Source organism: Dendropsophus ebraccatus, chromosome 12 (assembly GCF_027789765.1).
Source record: "Dendropsophus ebraccatus isolate aDenEbr1 chromosome 12, aDenEbr1.pat, whole genome shotgun sequence".
Classification (NCBI taxonomy): domain Eukaryota; kingdom Metazoa; phylum Chordata; class Amphibia; order Anura; family Hylidae; genus Dendropsophus; species Dendropsophus ebraccatus.
Window position 1 is genome coordinate 19,040,078 of NC_091465.1, and position 17,104 is coordinate 19,057,181.

At 43.3% G+C, this 17,104-nt stretch overlaps 1 protein-coding gene across 13 annotated transcripts in view; it reads right to left on the bottom strand.

The window, feature by feature from the left end:
• The window catches only part of PKNOX2 (PBX/knotted 1 homeobox 2), a 316,712-nt gene that overhangs the window by 29,521 nt on the left and 270,087 nt on the right, over positions 1 to 17,104 (bottom strand). For all 13 annotated transcript variants that reach the window (XM_069947893.1, XM_069947896.1, XM_069947897.1 and 10 more), the window contains 3 exons: positions 15,518 to 15,689; positions 6,546 to 6,734; positions 1,379 to 1,511 (listed from right to left, as the gene is read on the bottom strand). In XM_069947893.1, the coding sequence (XP_069803994.1) occupies positions 1,379 to 1,511; positions 6,546 to 6,734; positions 15,518 to 15,689 (494 nt within the window). The remainder of the gene's footprint in view (positions 1 to 1,378; positions 1,512 to 6,545; positions 6,735 to 15,517; positions 15,690 to 17,104) is intronic.

A 17,104-nucleotide genomic window follows, 5' to 3' on the forward strand; every position in this document is an offset into this window, starting at 1 on the left:
AGTAGTAATTTCCTTCTGCAGAAAGTAAAAATGAGGAGAGCAGTCATTTTAATATGGCGAATACATATAGACATATAAAAAACACAGCTGGTTCACACTTCTCCAATTTGGTAGCACAGAAGATGTAATGGCTTCTGCCATTATGTAAACAAAGCGTGGGCTCAGAGGGGTTAAACTATTTCGCAGATGGATCCGGATCTCTCCCTCATGAATAATACATCCACATCATGAGAGATTTGTAGTATTATACACAGGCGCCCTCCTCTCCTCTGAGAGCGCATCGCAATAAAGAAAATAAAAAAAAACACACACACATTACATGGAGCAGACATCACACACAATGCGAGAGGCAAAACAATGATTCCACAGACTACAATGTCACCGCAGACAATGCGAGGAGCGGGCAGAGCGCTGCATGAGGCAGACACGCCGTGCACCCCTAACATGTCAGGTGGAAAACTTTACACTCATCATATGGCGTCATAGAAAATACAAGAAGTGAGGCCGACACTAACATATATATCACCGCTCTGCTGGTTGTCAGGCCCCCACTCTGTATACAGGCCCTATATACCTGGGTTACCTGGTTCTATGTGAATAAACAGACCTGGGTATGTACCATAGGCAAAACCAGAAAGTAGACATAGCAACCTCTAATAGCTAAAAGAGTTCATTCACTCAGACAGGGTGCCGTGAGAGACTTAAAGGAGAATTTTTATTAAAGTGTTGTAATGCCCCCCAAAAGTTATATAAATCACCAATATACACTTATCACAGGAAATGCTTATAAAGTGCTTTTTTCCGTGCAGTTACTACTGCATCAAGGCTTCACTTCCTGGATAACATGGTGATGTCACTTCCTGGATAACATGGTGATGTCACTTCCTGAATAAAATGGTGATGTCACGCCCCGACTCCCAGAGCTGTGTGGGCTGTGGCTGCTGGAGAGGAGCAGCCACAGCCCGCACAGCTCTGGGAGTCGGGTCGTGACATCACCTCGGTCTAAGAGTTCGGAGCTACATGCCTGGTTATTGGCTTGGTTAAGGAAATAATAACAGAGTGCAGAGTCCGTGGGCGGGGCTTCCAAGCAGTTTAATAAGCTCTGAAATTATGATACCCCACTCTCACAAAGGAAATGGTAACACCTAGTTGTCAGTTTATTCATAGATTTCCAGAAGGAACGACAGAGGTAAGTTGCTACCTTACGGAAAGCATAAGCACTTACTAAGACAGACGGGCCAAGAGAGGTGGGTGGGGGCCCTGTAATGACTGCCTCCCCTGGCATCTACAGCTTCTAGCCATGATGACTTTCCATGTGTGGCCCCTTCTACCACTTCCCTATAGCACAAGGAGACATTTCAGTTTGACATTTTCCCACCTGATACAACCTGCGAGGAGTTGACGGTTGTCATGGAGAGGCTGCTTTGCTGGAGGGCGGAGGACGGCACTACGATTCCTTGGGGGTTGTTGGATAAACCGGTCAAGGAGTTGGGGGAGTTCTGTAACAAATCCTGAAAAGACAAAAGAACAAAACAATTCAGGTATAAAAGTTGTGCATTATGGACATCACCCCCCCCCCCATGCTACCGCCCATCAGTCACATATCCATACACCAGCCATAGGCCCCTATTACACAGGACGATTATCGTGCAGAAAATCGTTATATTGTTCGCATTTAAATGATAATCATCCTGTGTAATTGCAGGCAACGGTCGAAAAATCGTTTGTGTGTTGTTGATCGCTGATTTAGATCTGACCCTAAAATCAACGTTATTCGTTTGCCGTAATTCCACATTTGTTGACTAATTGTTTAGTGTAATTACAAATCATTCCTTATTTTGCTAGGATCAGATGGAGTAAACGATCATAGTAACAATCATTCTAACGACTATCGTTCTGTGTAATATGGTAAACAATTTCAGGTTGATGATAAACAATCTTGTTTGCAATCGTTTATCGTCAATCGATAAAAAATCCTTACATCTTATAGGACCCATACTCTTTTATAGCTTCCACCAACTTTTCAGAGCGTTTCCAAACATTAGGGGCTAGGAATGGGTAAACCCTTGATTAATAGGTTGCTGGCCTACCCCAGAGACTCCACCGGTTTTTACCTTTTGGGTAGAGCTTCTCTTTAAAAACCAATACATAAGCCATGGTATAGCTGTAAACCAGTGGTGGGAAACCTGTGGTCATCCCGTTGTTGCAAAACTACGATTCCCATCATGGCTGGCCCCACCACTTTGCAACAGTGGTTCCTCACCACTGCCGAAAACTATGGACATTGGCATACATAGCAGAGAGTGGACTTAATAGCGCTCCCCCCATTGTGTCTCTGGGTTTTTCACAAGGGCCTTCTGAAGCTTTCCAAGATTTCCGTCCCATTCCTAAACCCCTTGTTTGCAGTTCTTCTGGAGAGTCTTGCTCAGGTTCTTGCCATCCTGAAGTAAAAGGAATAGGCTGAGCCCCTTTGTGTGCTTTTATTCCCTTACAAGAGGGTTTTCATTCACTTTGCTCAGATGAAAGGTTCTCCGTCACATCGTGTTCACATTTCATCGCTTTACATACATGAAATGTTCTGTGCCGTAGCTGAACACATGTCCATCCAACTGGCTGATTAAATCTGCTGCTGCCCCAGAAACTCGGATGACTTTACAAAGAACGTGTCCAGGGACATCTTATTCATACAGTGAGCAGGGCAGGACTCCAGGATGGGGAGGGGGGCCCCAGAAAAACTGGCACGGTCTCCTCTTCATGTCTGTGGTCAAGCTGTAGGTCTCCGGGTCACCAAATTCTATCAGTCACCACCATCTGTTCTACAACACAAGCTCCGATTCCTCGTAGGTAATTACATTTCTTAACTCTTAGAGTCCATGGAAAAAGACAATCGCAGACTGTACGATTACTGGGCAGACAGAGGAACGGAGCTATGAAAACTAATGTGGAGAAGAAGCACAGGTTAGAAAACATAAGTTTCTATAGGGAACTCCAAGATTTTTGTTCGTGAAAGGACCAAGTCTGTCTTGTAAAACACAGGAGGAGATTTGATGGGAAGTCATTGTGCTTCAGCCAATTATCAGCCATATAGACTCACACCGGAGCCAGGTTCTATGTCAACCGTCAGTCGGAAGGATCCCTTATTTGTCCATGAAGAATCTGTCAGACAGCACAGAGCACAGTCATATATAACCATGCTTCCGCCACTGTTATGGGTGCCCTATAAATGTCAATGTACAGTGGGTGGGTCCAACTATCACCGTTATGTGGGTTCTATTACTGCCATGCTATAAGGAGGTCCTGTGACTGTATGGGGGCCCTGTGATGGGGGTTCAGTGACTGTCCTGCTTTATGGAGGTCCTGTGGTTGTGATAGTATGGGAGCCCAAGGAATGAAATCATATGGTAAGTCCTACAATCAAAATTTTGGGAGTTCTATGGCTGTATGGGAGCCATGTGAATTACAATGTGTGGTGGGTCTTACAGTAACTGTTATGGGGATGTTATGGATGTCACTCTATAGGGGGGTCCTGTGACTGTGATTCTATGGGAGCCCTGCTATAGGTGTCCTGTGACTGTATTTACTCACAGTCACTATTATGGGAGTTATTGTGGGGGTATGGTAGGTCCTACAGTCACTGTTGCCATTTGACTGCTGGCGGCTGCAGCTGGATGCCACCTCAGGGCCGCCAGGAAAACATGGATACAGCTTATGGCAGCCTAAGGCAGCATCTGACTTCTCCAGGCACAGTGTGATCAGGTTTGGAGAACGTTGCCGCTCTGGAACAGTTTGGCAAGTCCACTCAACACTGTTGGCTATACATTCACTATTATAAGGCTTCTGTGGCTGTCGCTCTATATGGGAGCCCTATGAACGACTGTATAGTGGGTTCTACCATCACGCTTATGGTGATTCTTTGGCACAACCCTTAATATTCCTGCTGCCATAAAGTACATTTTACCCCCTGATACTAAACCACTGTGACCCAAGCTGAACCGGATGGTTGCAGAGACGGACAGTAACCGGGAGCAGCCGTCTGTTTCTTGCGATTGTCGGGTTTTATTTCCCGCCATGATGTGAGGTACTGGTGAACAGTGAAATCCTCATTATGTTTCCTGACCGATGCATTCTAATTAGATCAACAGTTAAAAAAAATATATTCACAACAGCCACAGGACGGCTTTACATCTCATTAACTTCTCACTTCCTATTTTCAGCAAAATTACTGATAAAAATGTGCATCTCCATTTTCCTGAGCTCGCAGTCTCATCGCCTCATATCTAACATCTCTCTTGTCGCCCTGGATGCAAGTTGTTGCTATGACAACCCGCAATAATAGAAGCTAATAAATTACAAACGAGATGCTCGTTGAGCAATTATTGTCGTCCTTTATGCAAGTTTCTTGCTAATTTCGCTCATAAGGGAAACTGCAATAAGCAAGGAAGGGATAAGAAGTCTATTTCCAGAGGATATTAGCAAACAAGGAGAAGAAAAAAAAAACAAAAAAAACACTTTTTCTCTACTTTTTAAAACCAGTGATTAAGTGACTTTGTTATTCCGGGATGTCTGAATTAGATTCTTCATGCTATTATTTATTTGGATATTTTCAGGCGATCCTGGAAGTGAAGTAAAAATGTAAAGAATTTTTGTGCTCGGAAGAAATTTATCTTTTCATGTAGCGCACATCAAATATTCGCGATATCATCGACTCCCCCACCTCGTTCGGCTGCCAGCACATGCAATATTTAAATATTCTCTCCAGCTCATAAAATACATAAAACAAAAGCTGCTGGAAGTGTGACAGCTGGATCAGGAGCCGGGAATGATGGGGCTGCGAGCGCTGCTGCTGCAATCATTATACGACTGCGTGCAGGCGATGGTCAGCTCTGGAGGGAACATGCTGCAGAAGTGCACAGGACAGCAAAGATCTCACGTGGAACGCTAGAAAATCTGAGAAAAAGTCTAGCTTTACGGAATTACGGTTATCTAATAGACACCTAGTAGATTTGTCATAGTCCTTGCAGCTGCTTTCTCTGCTGCAGTCAACAATAGAGAAGAAAGAGAAGTCTTTATCCTGCAGACAGCAGCTGCGACCAATACCATGTAACAGAACTAGTCCCACTTATATATGAAGATATTAAGCTTATCGCATACAACCTACATATCAGACTCAATAATAATGCAATGTATGCAATGAGCTCCTCCTAGTGGTGGCTGCAGGCAGACAGAATTTGCATAGGAGAACATAGGACCTCCATTCTCATGATAGGTGAAGGTCTCAGTGCTCAGAACCCCAAATGTCGGGTATATTCATCTGTCCTGTATATAGGGGATGATTTTCTATCTCTAACCCTATGTTTATGCGGTGGACTTTGAGCTAAGAGTTGAGCACTGACCCCCCAATTGTATATATGACAAAACAGATGTGCACATAATTGTTGTTTCTGCTAAATGTTGATCTTTTCCAAACTAGATGACACATATGTGATCACCGTTCACAGATAATTAGAACAGCAGGCTTGAAGCAATGAAGTAGAGCTAGAAGGGAGCAGGCTCTGGTCTTCACTCAGTGAGTGATTGGTGGGGGTCACAGTGATCAGCCATTTATCACCCATGCTTTGGATATGTGGTAAATGTCAACTACCCCTTTAAAGGGGAACCATCAGCAGGTTGGACAAATGTAACCTGCTAATATGTCCCGATTGCACAGGAGACGCTAAGGAGAAAGGTACAGTATGTCTCTTACCTTTCTCCTTGGCGCCATTCTGGTGCAGTTAGTTGTGTGCTCCACGGTCCGATGAAACCGTTAAAAATAATGGGGCACCCGTTAAGAGCACTGCCCATCCCCATAGTGCTGATCTGGCCAACCCCCGGCAGTCCCACTGCGTTCATTATCATTAGATAGGGGTGGGCCAGCTGGGGGCGGACAGTGCTCCTAACACCCCCCCAGTGCTCCACAGTCTCAGTGGACTGTGGAGAAAACGACTAACTGCACCAGAACAGCGCTGAGGATGAAGGTAAGAGACATAACTTCCTCCTCTGTGTCTTCTGTGCCATAGGGACATATCAGCAGGTTAGATGCATCAAACCTGCTGATAGTTCCTCTTTAAGACTATCAAGAGTCTACAAGACAAAACATATATAAAAGATATGTATATGTAGCGTGGAGAAGGTTAACCAAAACCATCAGCAGAACAATAGAACTACACCAACCAGAGCTCCGTTGAAAACTGAGGGTTTCCTAAAACTCGGTTGGGTGTTCCCTAGTAGACATCAATAGTTTAGAAATAGAGTGTCTTCCACCTGTCCAGAGTATGGGACAGGTAATGCAGTTAGCAATTCTATGTCAGAATTCTAGAATGCCTAACCAGTCCTCCGCCAAGCTTCTGTGTGGTGGGAATAGAAGCTAGGTGTGTGCCTTACAACTTTACCTTGTTTACCATATACATATAGGAATGTCACAGGACTATATAGCTTGTTGCAGGGGTTCCACTTTAAGTCCCTGGCATCACACATTAAGCTCATACAAACAGCAGGGGCCTTCTTACCTGTGTGTGAATGCTGTTGGATGGCTGGTTTGGGGAATAGGGGCCGCCCAAGTCGTTCCTGAGCAGGTTATCACTGTGCATTTTCGTCTTCAGACAGGTGATATACCGGTTGCAGAAATCCTTGCACAATTCATTTACTTTCTCCAATTCCAGCAGATGGATTCTCAGGACCTGGATTGCCTTCACCATCTGAAAAAGTCAAACGACTCCATGATGCACATTTATTCGGCAATGCTTGCTGTTATGGAAATGGCTCTGTACAATGCTGCGACTTCAGAGAGACTGCGGCAACAGAACAATATGGCAAAAGGGCAGCGTGGAGCGTCTTTTCATTGCCTTTACTGAATATATTACAATCATACATTAGGGAATATCCTGTGAAGAAACTGGTATATAGCCCCTTTGGTGCTTGAGATGCAAAGTTTAAAGCAAAATGGGGTTTGGACAAAAATGGGCAAAGATTTTTTTTTATGCAAATAAACTGGAATACAATACTGGAATACCAGTTTGGGTAGAGGGGAGCGTTTGGGTATCCTGGACATGTTGGGCTTCAAAAACCACATGCAGATTATCCATACTTGCTGCGCAGCAACTAGAAACAGGGGAAAGTACAGGTGCAGCCCAGGAATAGCTGTAATTTAGTGAATTTTGTATATAAAGCGACTTTGCTCACACATGTCTGTCCCTTCCCCTTAAAGGGTTATTTAAAGAGGTTGTCCAGGCATAGAAAAACATGGCCGCTTTCTTCCAGAAACAGCAACACTCTTATCCTCAGTTTGGCTGCGATTTTGCAACTCAGTTCCATTGAAGTGAGTGGAACAGAACTGTAATACTGCACACAACCTGAGGACAGGGGTGGTGCTATTTTTGCAAGACAGTAGTTGCGCTTTTTCTAATCCTGGATAACCCCTTTAAGGTCTGAAGGGCTAGAAACAAAGAAAAAAAACACTACAAACTTTCTTAATTTATTTTAGATGCACTATTGTGGGGCAATAAAAAACTGGCTGCAAAAGAGAACCTTTAAATAACCTCCTTAAAGGCAGATGAGGAGGTCACATGACAGTGTTTAGAGCTACGGACTGGTAGATATTTATATAAAGACGCCACAAATAAAGAGACAAGACTCGATCATGTCTGTGTTTCTTGCAACAAAGATGTGAAATTAATCTAAAGATTACAAGATAATTTCAGGAAAACTGGTTTGGCTGGGCTCACGTGTTCTGTGTAACATGGCTGAGAAACACATTTCCGCATGTGGTCGACCACTTTTTTGTGTACGCTAAAAAATATGACTGTTTTGATCCTTTTTTTTTTTTTTTTTTAATGGAAGTCGATGGAAAAATGGATCAAAACGAATGCCCACAATTGCATTCAGTTTTTTCATCAATTTTTCACATAAAACAGGTGAAAAACCATGACACTGTGGCAACTCACAGTAAACACTACCCCCCTTACAGTTCTCACTTAGGAACCAAAAGTTAAGAAGAGGTAAGCTAATGCTACGTCTCACCCCGGACTCTCTTCCCCTTACTTGTCTGGCCAGTTATAGTATAGCTAGAAACATGCTGACCCTATCCATTAGCTCCAGGTACAGTTTTGTTGATTTAGGATTTTACTGTGGAAATAAAGTGATGCATGAAACCTTCCTTGGATCCTTCTAGATGCCCATAATGATGACAAGCTAAAGGAATAAAGGGAGATGGGATTACATAGAGGAAGCAGCATTATGTACTTACAGTAGTAAAACCACAAGTGACAGCTGACCAGAACTTTACTAGGGGTCACAGATGAGAAGGAAGCCTTGATTTACCTTTCATTCACAGTGTGAATCCTCTTGATGATGCAAACATGTAAAATAGATGAGACACCTAGTAGCCAAGACTTTAGAGCTTTCTTTTCTATTGTAAGGAGTCCTTTTTAATAAATCAAGTGATTTACAAATATGTTAAGAATCCCATAGACTATCAATTAGGGCAGGGATGGAGAATGTGCTGTTGCAAAAAAAAAAAAAAATCCCTTCTGCCTTTGGACCCTATAAGCTGTCATTGTAGACTGCGTACTGTATTTTCAACCTTGGTATGGATTTTCGTGGTTGTTTTCCACCATATTTGTCATTGCTTGAGTGCAGCAACAAACTAATGTGTTTGGTTGTATTTTTTCATATTGTTAAAATATTTGGAAAATTCCAAAACGGATCCTGCCACCCGGTGAGATCAGACGTATCTTTTACCAGTGTATTCATGCCATACATTGTGGTTTTTGTTATGGCTTTGCGCAAATCATGGCAGGATATGAACAGCCCATGTGAACATATCCCAAAGATGCATTTCATTGTTCTTATGAACAACTTCTACAAATCCGCCCTAATACAAGCTGATGTGATGTCTGCTCCCACAATAAACTGGCAGAATTGTTTGGGTCATTGTATTGATGTTTTCCTTCTATGGATGTATTGCTTTTCTATTATATGTATAAGATGTACATTATATTGTATGCAGAAGACCCATCTAATGACTCCATAACCCTGATGGATGAAAAGCCTATTTCCACGTACAGTGTAAAAGAGCGGAGATACAGAGATCTGTGTATACGGTACAGACACACGGTAGGTCATAAATCTCTCAATTAGCTCAGATCATTTGTTCAGCTCTCATTTATGTCGCTGCCTGGCCAAGCAGTATATCTGTCCCCCTGAAGAGTTACAGGCCACCGAAAGACGTGCACAGGATTGTAAAAAACACAGATGCTGAATTAATTGACTGCGTGGCACTCTGCGGCTGATTGAGTTGATAATGGCAAGATCTGACCTTTTTCTATTTTCTAATTATGTGCATCTCGGCTGTGAGGAATACATGATTTCTCTTCTAATGATGGCTAATGTCGCTGGCCTTTTCATCATCTCTACGCCAGAACAATTTCTATGGATTTACATTGCAGGAGAAGAGGTAAAACATAAGGTGGCAATATAAATTCGGCATACTGGGGAGGGGGGGTTGAGAGTCGTTTCCGGTCAGTTAAAAACTAAGTCGTAATAGCGGGCCGAGGAGGGAAAGGTCAATGTGTGAGCCGCATAAAGGCCTCAGCCGGAATTTAAAAAGTTTAGAGCTTTTTTGAACTGCTGTAAACTTTGAAAACTTTACTGACGCTCTACTCCTGGTTTGTGGGTTCTGGGGGCTTCTACAATATATACAACATGTGTGCACTCTCCATATGTTGCTACTTAGACATCAGCTTTATCATGCAGAACTACAATTCCCATCATGCTTGCAAAGCTGAAGGAAATTGTAGTTCTGCAACAACTGGAAGGACGCAGGTTCCCCATCCCTGATGTAGCCCATATAGCAGCATCCATGTAACTTCTTTTTTTATTATTATTATTTTTTGCCATTTTTCCTCCACTATTTGTAGTTTTTTCCCCTTTTTTATGCTTGTTTGCAGAGTTTTCCCATATAAAGAGGCATCACATGGGCATAAGGACCTGCTTTAGATGTGATGCTGTGCGCCACAAAAATGAATCAACATGTTGGTATATTCTCTTTGCATTTTAGCCAGCTAATAGCATCAGTAGTGAACACTAGCGTTTTCGGAGCGAACAATCCTGAGATTATTACATTTGGTTATTATCGGCGAACTACCAACTATATTATTTCAACGTGTTGAAAACCAAAAATGAATGATTTTTTTGTTTGTTGTTTGATCGCTGGGTGTTATTACATGGACAGATAATCGCTCATTTTCGATCGTTATGGTGAATTTTTAAACATCAATCGTCCCGTGTAATAGGCCTTTAGACTAGACAGTTATTAAATGCAACAGATTTTCCATACAGCCTGAGCCCACTGTGGTAAATCCGGTGTATGTGCACACTGTATAGTCTAAGTTTGCACTAGGTATAAGGAGGAATTAATAAGATACTTCTGTGTATTACATCTTATGTGAATTGAGGTCTTCCAACTCTTCCCTGACGGCAGACATTATTTATTTTAGTGCCAAAAGATGTCTGATGAGGGGACGGATTGGGCGTGGCGTATTTAAAGGCACACTTTTGATATGTTGCTGCCCATCGTGAGACTAACAATTCCTTCCATGCTTGTTATTATCTATTCAGTCTCCTTACCCCAATTCTCAGCTGTTGCTTTCTCCTGAAGACTCAAAAATCTGTGAGTGAGCTTTTCTCTCTGTCTCCCCCTCCTTCCTCTCCCATCTGAGGCGGCTGATGGCAACAAGTCCCTGGCAGGCTTTATCTGCAACATTGTAGCTTCTTTGTAATGCTGGAGGGATAATCTGAGGTCAAGTTGCTGATTATCCATTAGACAATGAAGCAGTGGTTTCACTATACAAATTAAAATGGTTGCAATTAACCCTGAACCATCAGGAAGCCCTAAGCCCGCTCTGACAGCAGGACTATAAATGACAAGTAGCAGTCGTGGGGCGCTGGTACACATTCTGCATTCTGCCCAGTAGCCACGTGCTAGGCTTCTATGCCGCTCTGGTGGATACCTTGGCACCTTCTCACTAGTGACATACACGCTCTACATCTCATGCACAAATTACTGCTGCTTCTTATCAAAGACGACGTCTTGGGGACAGAAGTTTCATCATCGTTCCTCAGACGTTTGCAGGATCAGTGATTAGGGAAGCATGGCAGGTACTAAAACACAGTTGCCAGAGCGTGCACACCAGCTCATTGAGATTTGCAATGTGGCCTGCCTTCTGAATTGGGAATTACTGTATGGTTTGCTAAAAGCCAGCCGTAAACATTTATCTAATAAATCACAAACCGGCTGCCGGCCGTAATGTGCGCTCCATCCAAGCCATGTGGAAATACACAAGCGTTCAGGTCTCCAAGAGGAAGTGGTTTCTGCATTGACAATAAGGGGCCAATACTTAACCCCAGTGTAATCTGATTACATTACTTTGTGCTGCTCCCATCCTCTTACAGATACATATGTTATATATACCCAGCCGGTCCTCCTGGTCACAACCGCTCAATATTTGTTAACAAGTCCCATTAATATTAAGAGGATTTGCCAACAATCTTAAAATGTTTTGGAACAGCCATACCAGGATACAGTCTAAATGCCAGAAGTTTGGTTATTGCTAAAGGATTAGCAATACTAGGTCTCTGGCAGCTGTTTCCCCCCCCCCTCCGACTGACATAACATTGCACGTGCACAGAAGGGTTGGGGAACCCATTTGTCCTATGTGTAGTAAGATGTGTTAAGGCTTCATAGCTCCTTATACTTTTGTCGGCCATACATGCCATTCGTGGCAGGTTCGGCCATTGGTATAAGGTGTATGGTGCTCTATTTACCGACAAATGATGTCAGTGGAGATAGGAGGTGAGGAGGGATGGAAAATCAATGCATGACCCCTTTTTCTAGGAGGAATAAGCCACAGAGTCTCGCCCCTCCCCTCACCATAGAGAACACAGGAATGCTCAGCCGAATGTTACTGTGTATGAGGACAATGGGGGCCGAATGGGAGAGATAACCGTTCAGCCATCAGTTTTTAAGGGTGTATGGCCTCCCTTAAGGGGAACCAATCAGCCCACAGGGGCGGGGAGCCACCCAGATGACTACCTCCCGCCTCTGCCTGCCATGCGCCCAGGTTATAAAACTACTTATTCTGCCATATAAAATGCTGCAAGCAACTTATATTTCATTGTGGACATGTTCGTAAGGGACTGCAACCCTGTGCTAGAACCTCATGTCCTAGGAAGGAGGGACATGGTGGCATGAACCAGTACAAAGCATCAGGGAGTTTTTCTTCTATACCATAAGGCCATGTTCACACAACATATGTTTAACATAAATCATGGGGATCCATTCAGGATTCCATTCGGCCGCACGAATATCTGCCATGTCAGTTTTCTGCGGCCGCTATTTATTGAATAGCGGCCGCAGAGACATGTCAGTTCACACAATGGAGTGTGTCGCTCTGGCTGCATGCTCCATTGTGTGCAGAGGTGAATTGGGATGCGGGTGCACACAGGTGCGCTTGCATTCCAATTCACCAGAAATGAAGATCAACCAGCCGGTACTGCAGTACCGTCCAGGATGATCTTCAGTAACACCAGCCGTTCTGTGACCCAGCCGGGTCACAGAACAGCCGTTATTATATATACCATGTGTGAACATGGCCTAACACTGCAGCAAAGTGTAGATACAAACATGGAAACCCAGTAGACTCTGCATTTAATTCCCGGTGTCTGAAGAAGACAGAAGCAACCCTAGGGCTACTGGGTAAACATGAACATAGCCATAGGCTGTACCTATGACTGTATCCATGTTTTCCAGGCAGCCCTAGGGCTGCATCCCTCTTCTTCAGACACCAGGAGTCAAATGCTAAGCGTTCGGGATTTCGCAACAGCATTCTGAAATATTGGCGTAAATTATAGAAGGAATGAACAAGGATAGGGAAGAGGCATGTACTATCGTTCTATCAAGACCGGCGTATGTAACTCATCTTGATGTGAAAATATCGGACGTCTGGGATCTGACATCTGGTCTGCACAGATTCCTCGCTTCCTGTGCGTCAGCAAACAAACTTTAGTTTTTTTTTTCCCTCTCGGAGTTTTCATCCCGTTTCTCATTGTTATTATCCCTCTGACAATAAGTAGATTCCATGCCCTTTAAAATCCAATCCTCCTTAAAATGAACCTAGCGCGGCTTATGAAGGGGAAGTCGGGACCATTAACATTTAGCCAAACAACAAATAAAAACTAGTGACCGCAGAATGGCTGTGACTTTTACACACAAGGAGCTCAATTAGGACGTCTTCATCTGGAATATTCGCTCATTAATAACGTCGCACAACGTCCGCTGGAAGAATCACTGCAATCGATTGAAAGATCAATTTGCTCCGGAATTCTCCTACGTTGCTTTAATCTGACCCGGACACAATCTTCAGTGTTTGTTCAGAGCTGAGAAGTGATAAGCCTATAAATCGCTCATGAACACTTGCATTGTAATGGATGGCTATTTACCCTTTGACTGACTCCAAACATCAATGTTCTCCAACCTGTGGCACTCCAGCTGCTGCAGAACTACAACTCCCAGCATACTGCAACAGTAGTGTAGTGTCGCACATCCCTGCTAGTTACTGCTGCTGAACGTGTACTTGTGTTGGGGCAGCACTGTGTAAACCTTTAGTCAGTGTCTCAAGGCAATGTGCTTAAAGGGGTTATCCAGCGCTACAAAAACATGGCCACTTTCCCCCCTCTTTTGTCACCAGATTGGGTGGGGTTTGGAACTCCATTGATCATTGTTCCATTGATGTATATGGAGCTTAATTACAAACCACACCTAGTGCTGGATAACCCCTTTAACTGTGTTCTCACCGTGTTTCATTCATTGACAGCAAGCATATGGTGAAGGACTGCCAAGGGTTAAAGGAAACGCCAGCTAAAACAAAGTTCTTTCAAATCAACTGGTGTCAGAAAGTGCCAGAGATTTGCAATTTACATCTATTACAAACATCTCAAGTCTTCCATTACTTATCAGCTGCTGTATGTTATAGACACAGATATGCAGGATATAAAGCAGCTGATAAGTACTGGAAGACTTGAGATTTTTTTTAATAGAAGTAAATTACAAATCTCTGGCACTTTTTGATACCAGTTGATTTGAAAGAATTTTTTTTCCGCTGGAGTTGCCCTTTAAGTGTGTACATGACTGCACAGTTCTGGTGACAAAATCTCCCCATCTCTCCTGACCAATCCACTGTTACCTCAGACTCCTCTCCACCAATAGGGAGCAAGCCCCTGGAGTCTATAAGTAAGGTTGGAGAGGGCCATGTGCTCAGAACAGTTTAGAGTACAGTATAGTATAGTATAGTCAGTATGTAGTGGAGGAATATAAGCTGCTGTTTGCTCCAGTTCCTGTGTACCTGCCTGCTTAGCATGGATTGCTAAACCACCAGAGGTGCGACTACCAGTAGAGGGATCAAGCCTGTCCATGCTGAGGGGCTCATTTGTCTAGTTGTTAGTCAAGTCCTGCATTCCACAGTGTTCTAAATCAAACCAGAGGTTGGAGACTATGCATCCCGCTCTGCTTACACAAGTCCTTTCTGGCAAACGTTGAAGGTCTGCTCCTATCAGTGACTCTCTGGTACCACGTACTCCTTGATGTGCCTCTCCGTGTGCTCATCACAGCTTAGACGTATTAGTACTGGTACTCATTCCTAAAGTCATACCAACCAAATCAAAGTTGTCAGGTACCTCTCCAGCAAAGGAAAGTACACTTTGAACGGTTCCAGTATACCTGCTAACGCAAACATTTGAGAATTCTTAAAGGGGAACTGCAGACCCACTCCCAAGCTAACTTGCCTTTTGACCAAGGATTTTTACTTCTTAACTGTGACTGTGTTCTGTATTGCACCTTCTAAGAACTTTTCAAGTAAAATTAAGTTCTGCTGCTATACCTCAACTCTCTGTGGTTGTGTCCTGCACCAATACTCCATAAAAAGGGGCAATCAAAACACTTCTCGTAGTGTGTGTGGGTACTTAGGGAGAGCTAGTTACCACTCAGGCCTCGTGACAAGTGCCGCAGCAATACCACAACACCCTTAGCTCCTGCATTACACCATATTGCAGCCCCTGTATTACTACATTTGCACAGTATATCACCCACCACCAATCGATTGCTGCAACTCGGCGGTCATTGCTGCCACTACACACTGATGACATTCAGTATCCAGCTGCTGGCAGTATTTTCATCCATAGTCAACTAACACTATTTTGCTCCCATATCCCCTAACTCATGGTATCATGAATAGGATATTGATTAGATATAAATCCCACCATATCCCATCAGATGTCATATTACAGAGCGATATTCAGCCCTTTAAGCATTGCATCTACCATACAGTCTTGGTACTTGGTGTGCCCTATGGCTTTGTAAACTATAAGGCCTGTCTGCCATCTTACAGGCTTTGAGCTTTAGTCATTGCAATGATAATATAGTCATTACCAGGTTGTCCAGCTCAGGGTCTTCACTGAAGAATGGCTTATGTTCTTGTTCTTGCTGGTGGACAAAGTTCTCAATATCCACATCAAAACTGGCAGATGTAATGCACTCGGAGCCCTGTGTGGCCTGCTCACACTTCTCAAAGAGCAACGTCAAGAGCGGGAACAGCGGGTGTCTGAATGGGAGTCAAAAAATAAATCCATATTAGTAGTGACAATGGGAGAAAAAGGTGAGCGGTGTGTGAATGATAGCCAATAACTAAACTGTAGTGAATGTGATAGTAATACCAGAACTAGCAGCATTCGGTAAATGCCTAAAATAATCCAATATTAATCATTCAATGGACAACAACATTTCAGTATTCATCGCATGTAACTTCTGACAAGTCTTCACTTAAATCCTCCTCCACCTTAAACAATAAAAGTGGAAAACAGGCAGCGGCTGCACTATTATAAGCATTGATATTGTCAGGCAACATTTATAGAGTAGAATTAGAGCCCGAAAAATACAGCATTTATGTTCTTAATGGCATTCGAGAAACACAAAGTATCGGCATTCAGCTTCCTAAAAGTCAGCGTGATCCGAACACCAAATTGTGATATTTTTGGTTACAGCGCCACCTATGGAAATCTTCAGTCCCCGCTGAATTACACAGATTAATTGATTCAATACCTCCCTGGATACAATTCCCGGTATTCTCCAAAGAAGCCTAAGAACCCTCTGAAATAGTACAACCTCTAGATATATACACAGTGGTACCTCGGTTTAAGAGTAACTTGAATTGAGAGCGTTTTGTAAAAAGAGCTCACAGTTTTTCAAAATTGTAACTTGGTTTAAGAGCATTGCTTTGGTTTAAGAGCTCCCTTTACTGGGTGGGAGGGGGAGTGGGGGAGGGACATGGCCTGCATAGTGGGGTCTACAGCACTGTACTCTGACCAGGAAGTCTCCCACACCTTATCAGATTCACTTCAGGCTGGGGCTTGCATCAGGGGACAGGACTGTGGAGGTAATCTCTTCACAGCTCCCTGGATAGAGAGTGCTGCATGTATGTGCCCACATCTGCCCTGCTCATTCCTTCATGCTCTCTGTAGTCTGCCAGCCCTTGTGTTTCCCATCCTCTCCATTCCTGCTATAATGTGCCTGTACTTACACTCAGCTATACACAATGCTGCTATAATTTGCCGGCACTTACACTCAGCTATACACACTGCTGCTATAATGTGCCTGTACTTTCACTCAGCTATACACACTGCTGTATAGGAAAGTTTCTGTCACTGTCCTCCTGCACAGCTCTGTGATTCTTACTTCCTGATCCATGCTGAACACACACCCCATGTGGCTGTTTTTTCAGGTTTATGCACTTACTATACATTATACTCCACATGCTGATTGCTATAGTGTACAGTAACTTATAATATAACATATTCAGCTGCTTCAAAATGCTTTTTTCATTTGTTTTACATGTTATTAAGAATTTTAAAAAAAAAATCATTATTTTTGGGGTGTGGAACCAATTGTCTGCATTCCAATTATTTTTTATGAGAAACCTTGCTTTGGTTTGAGAGTGGTTTGGATTATAAGCACAGTCTC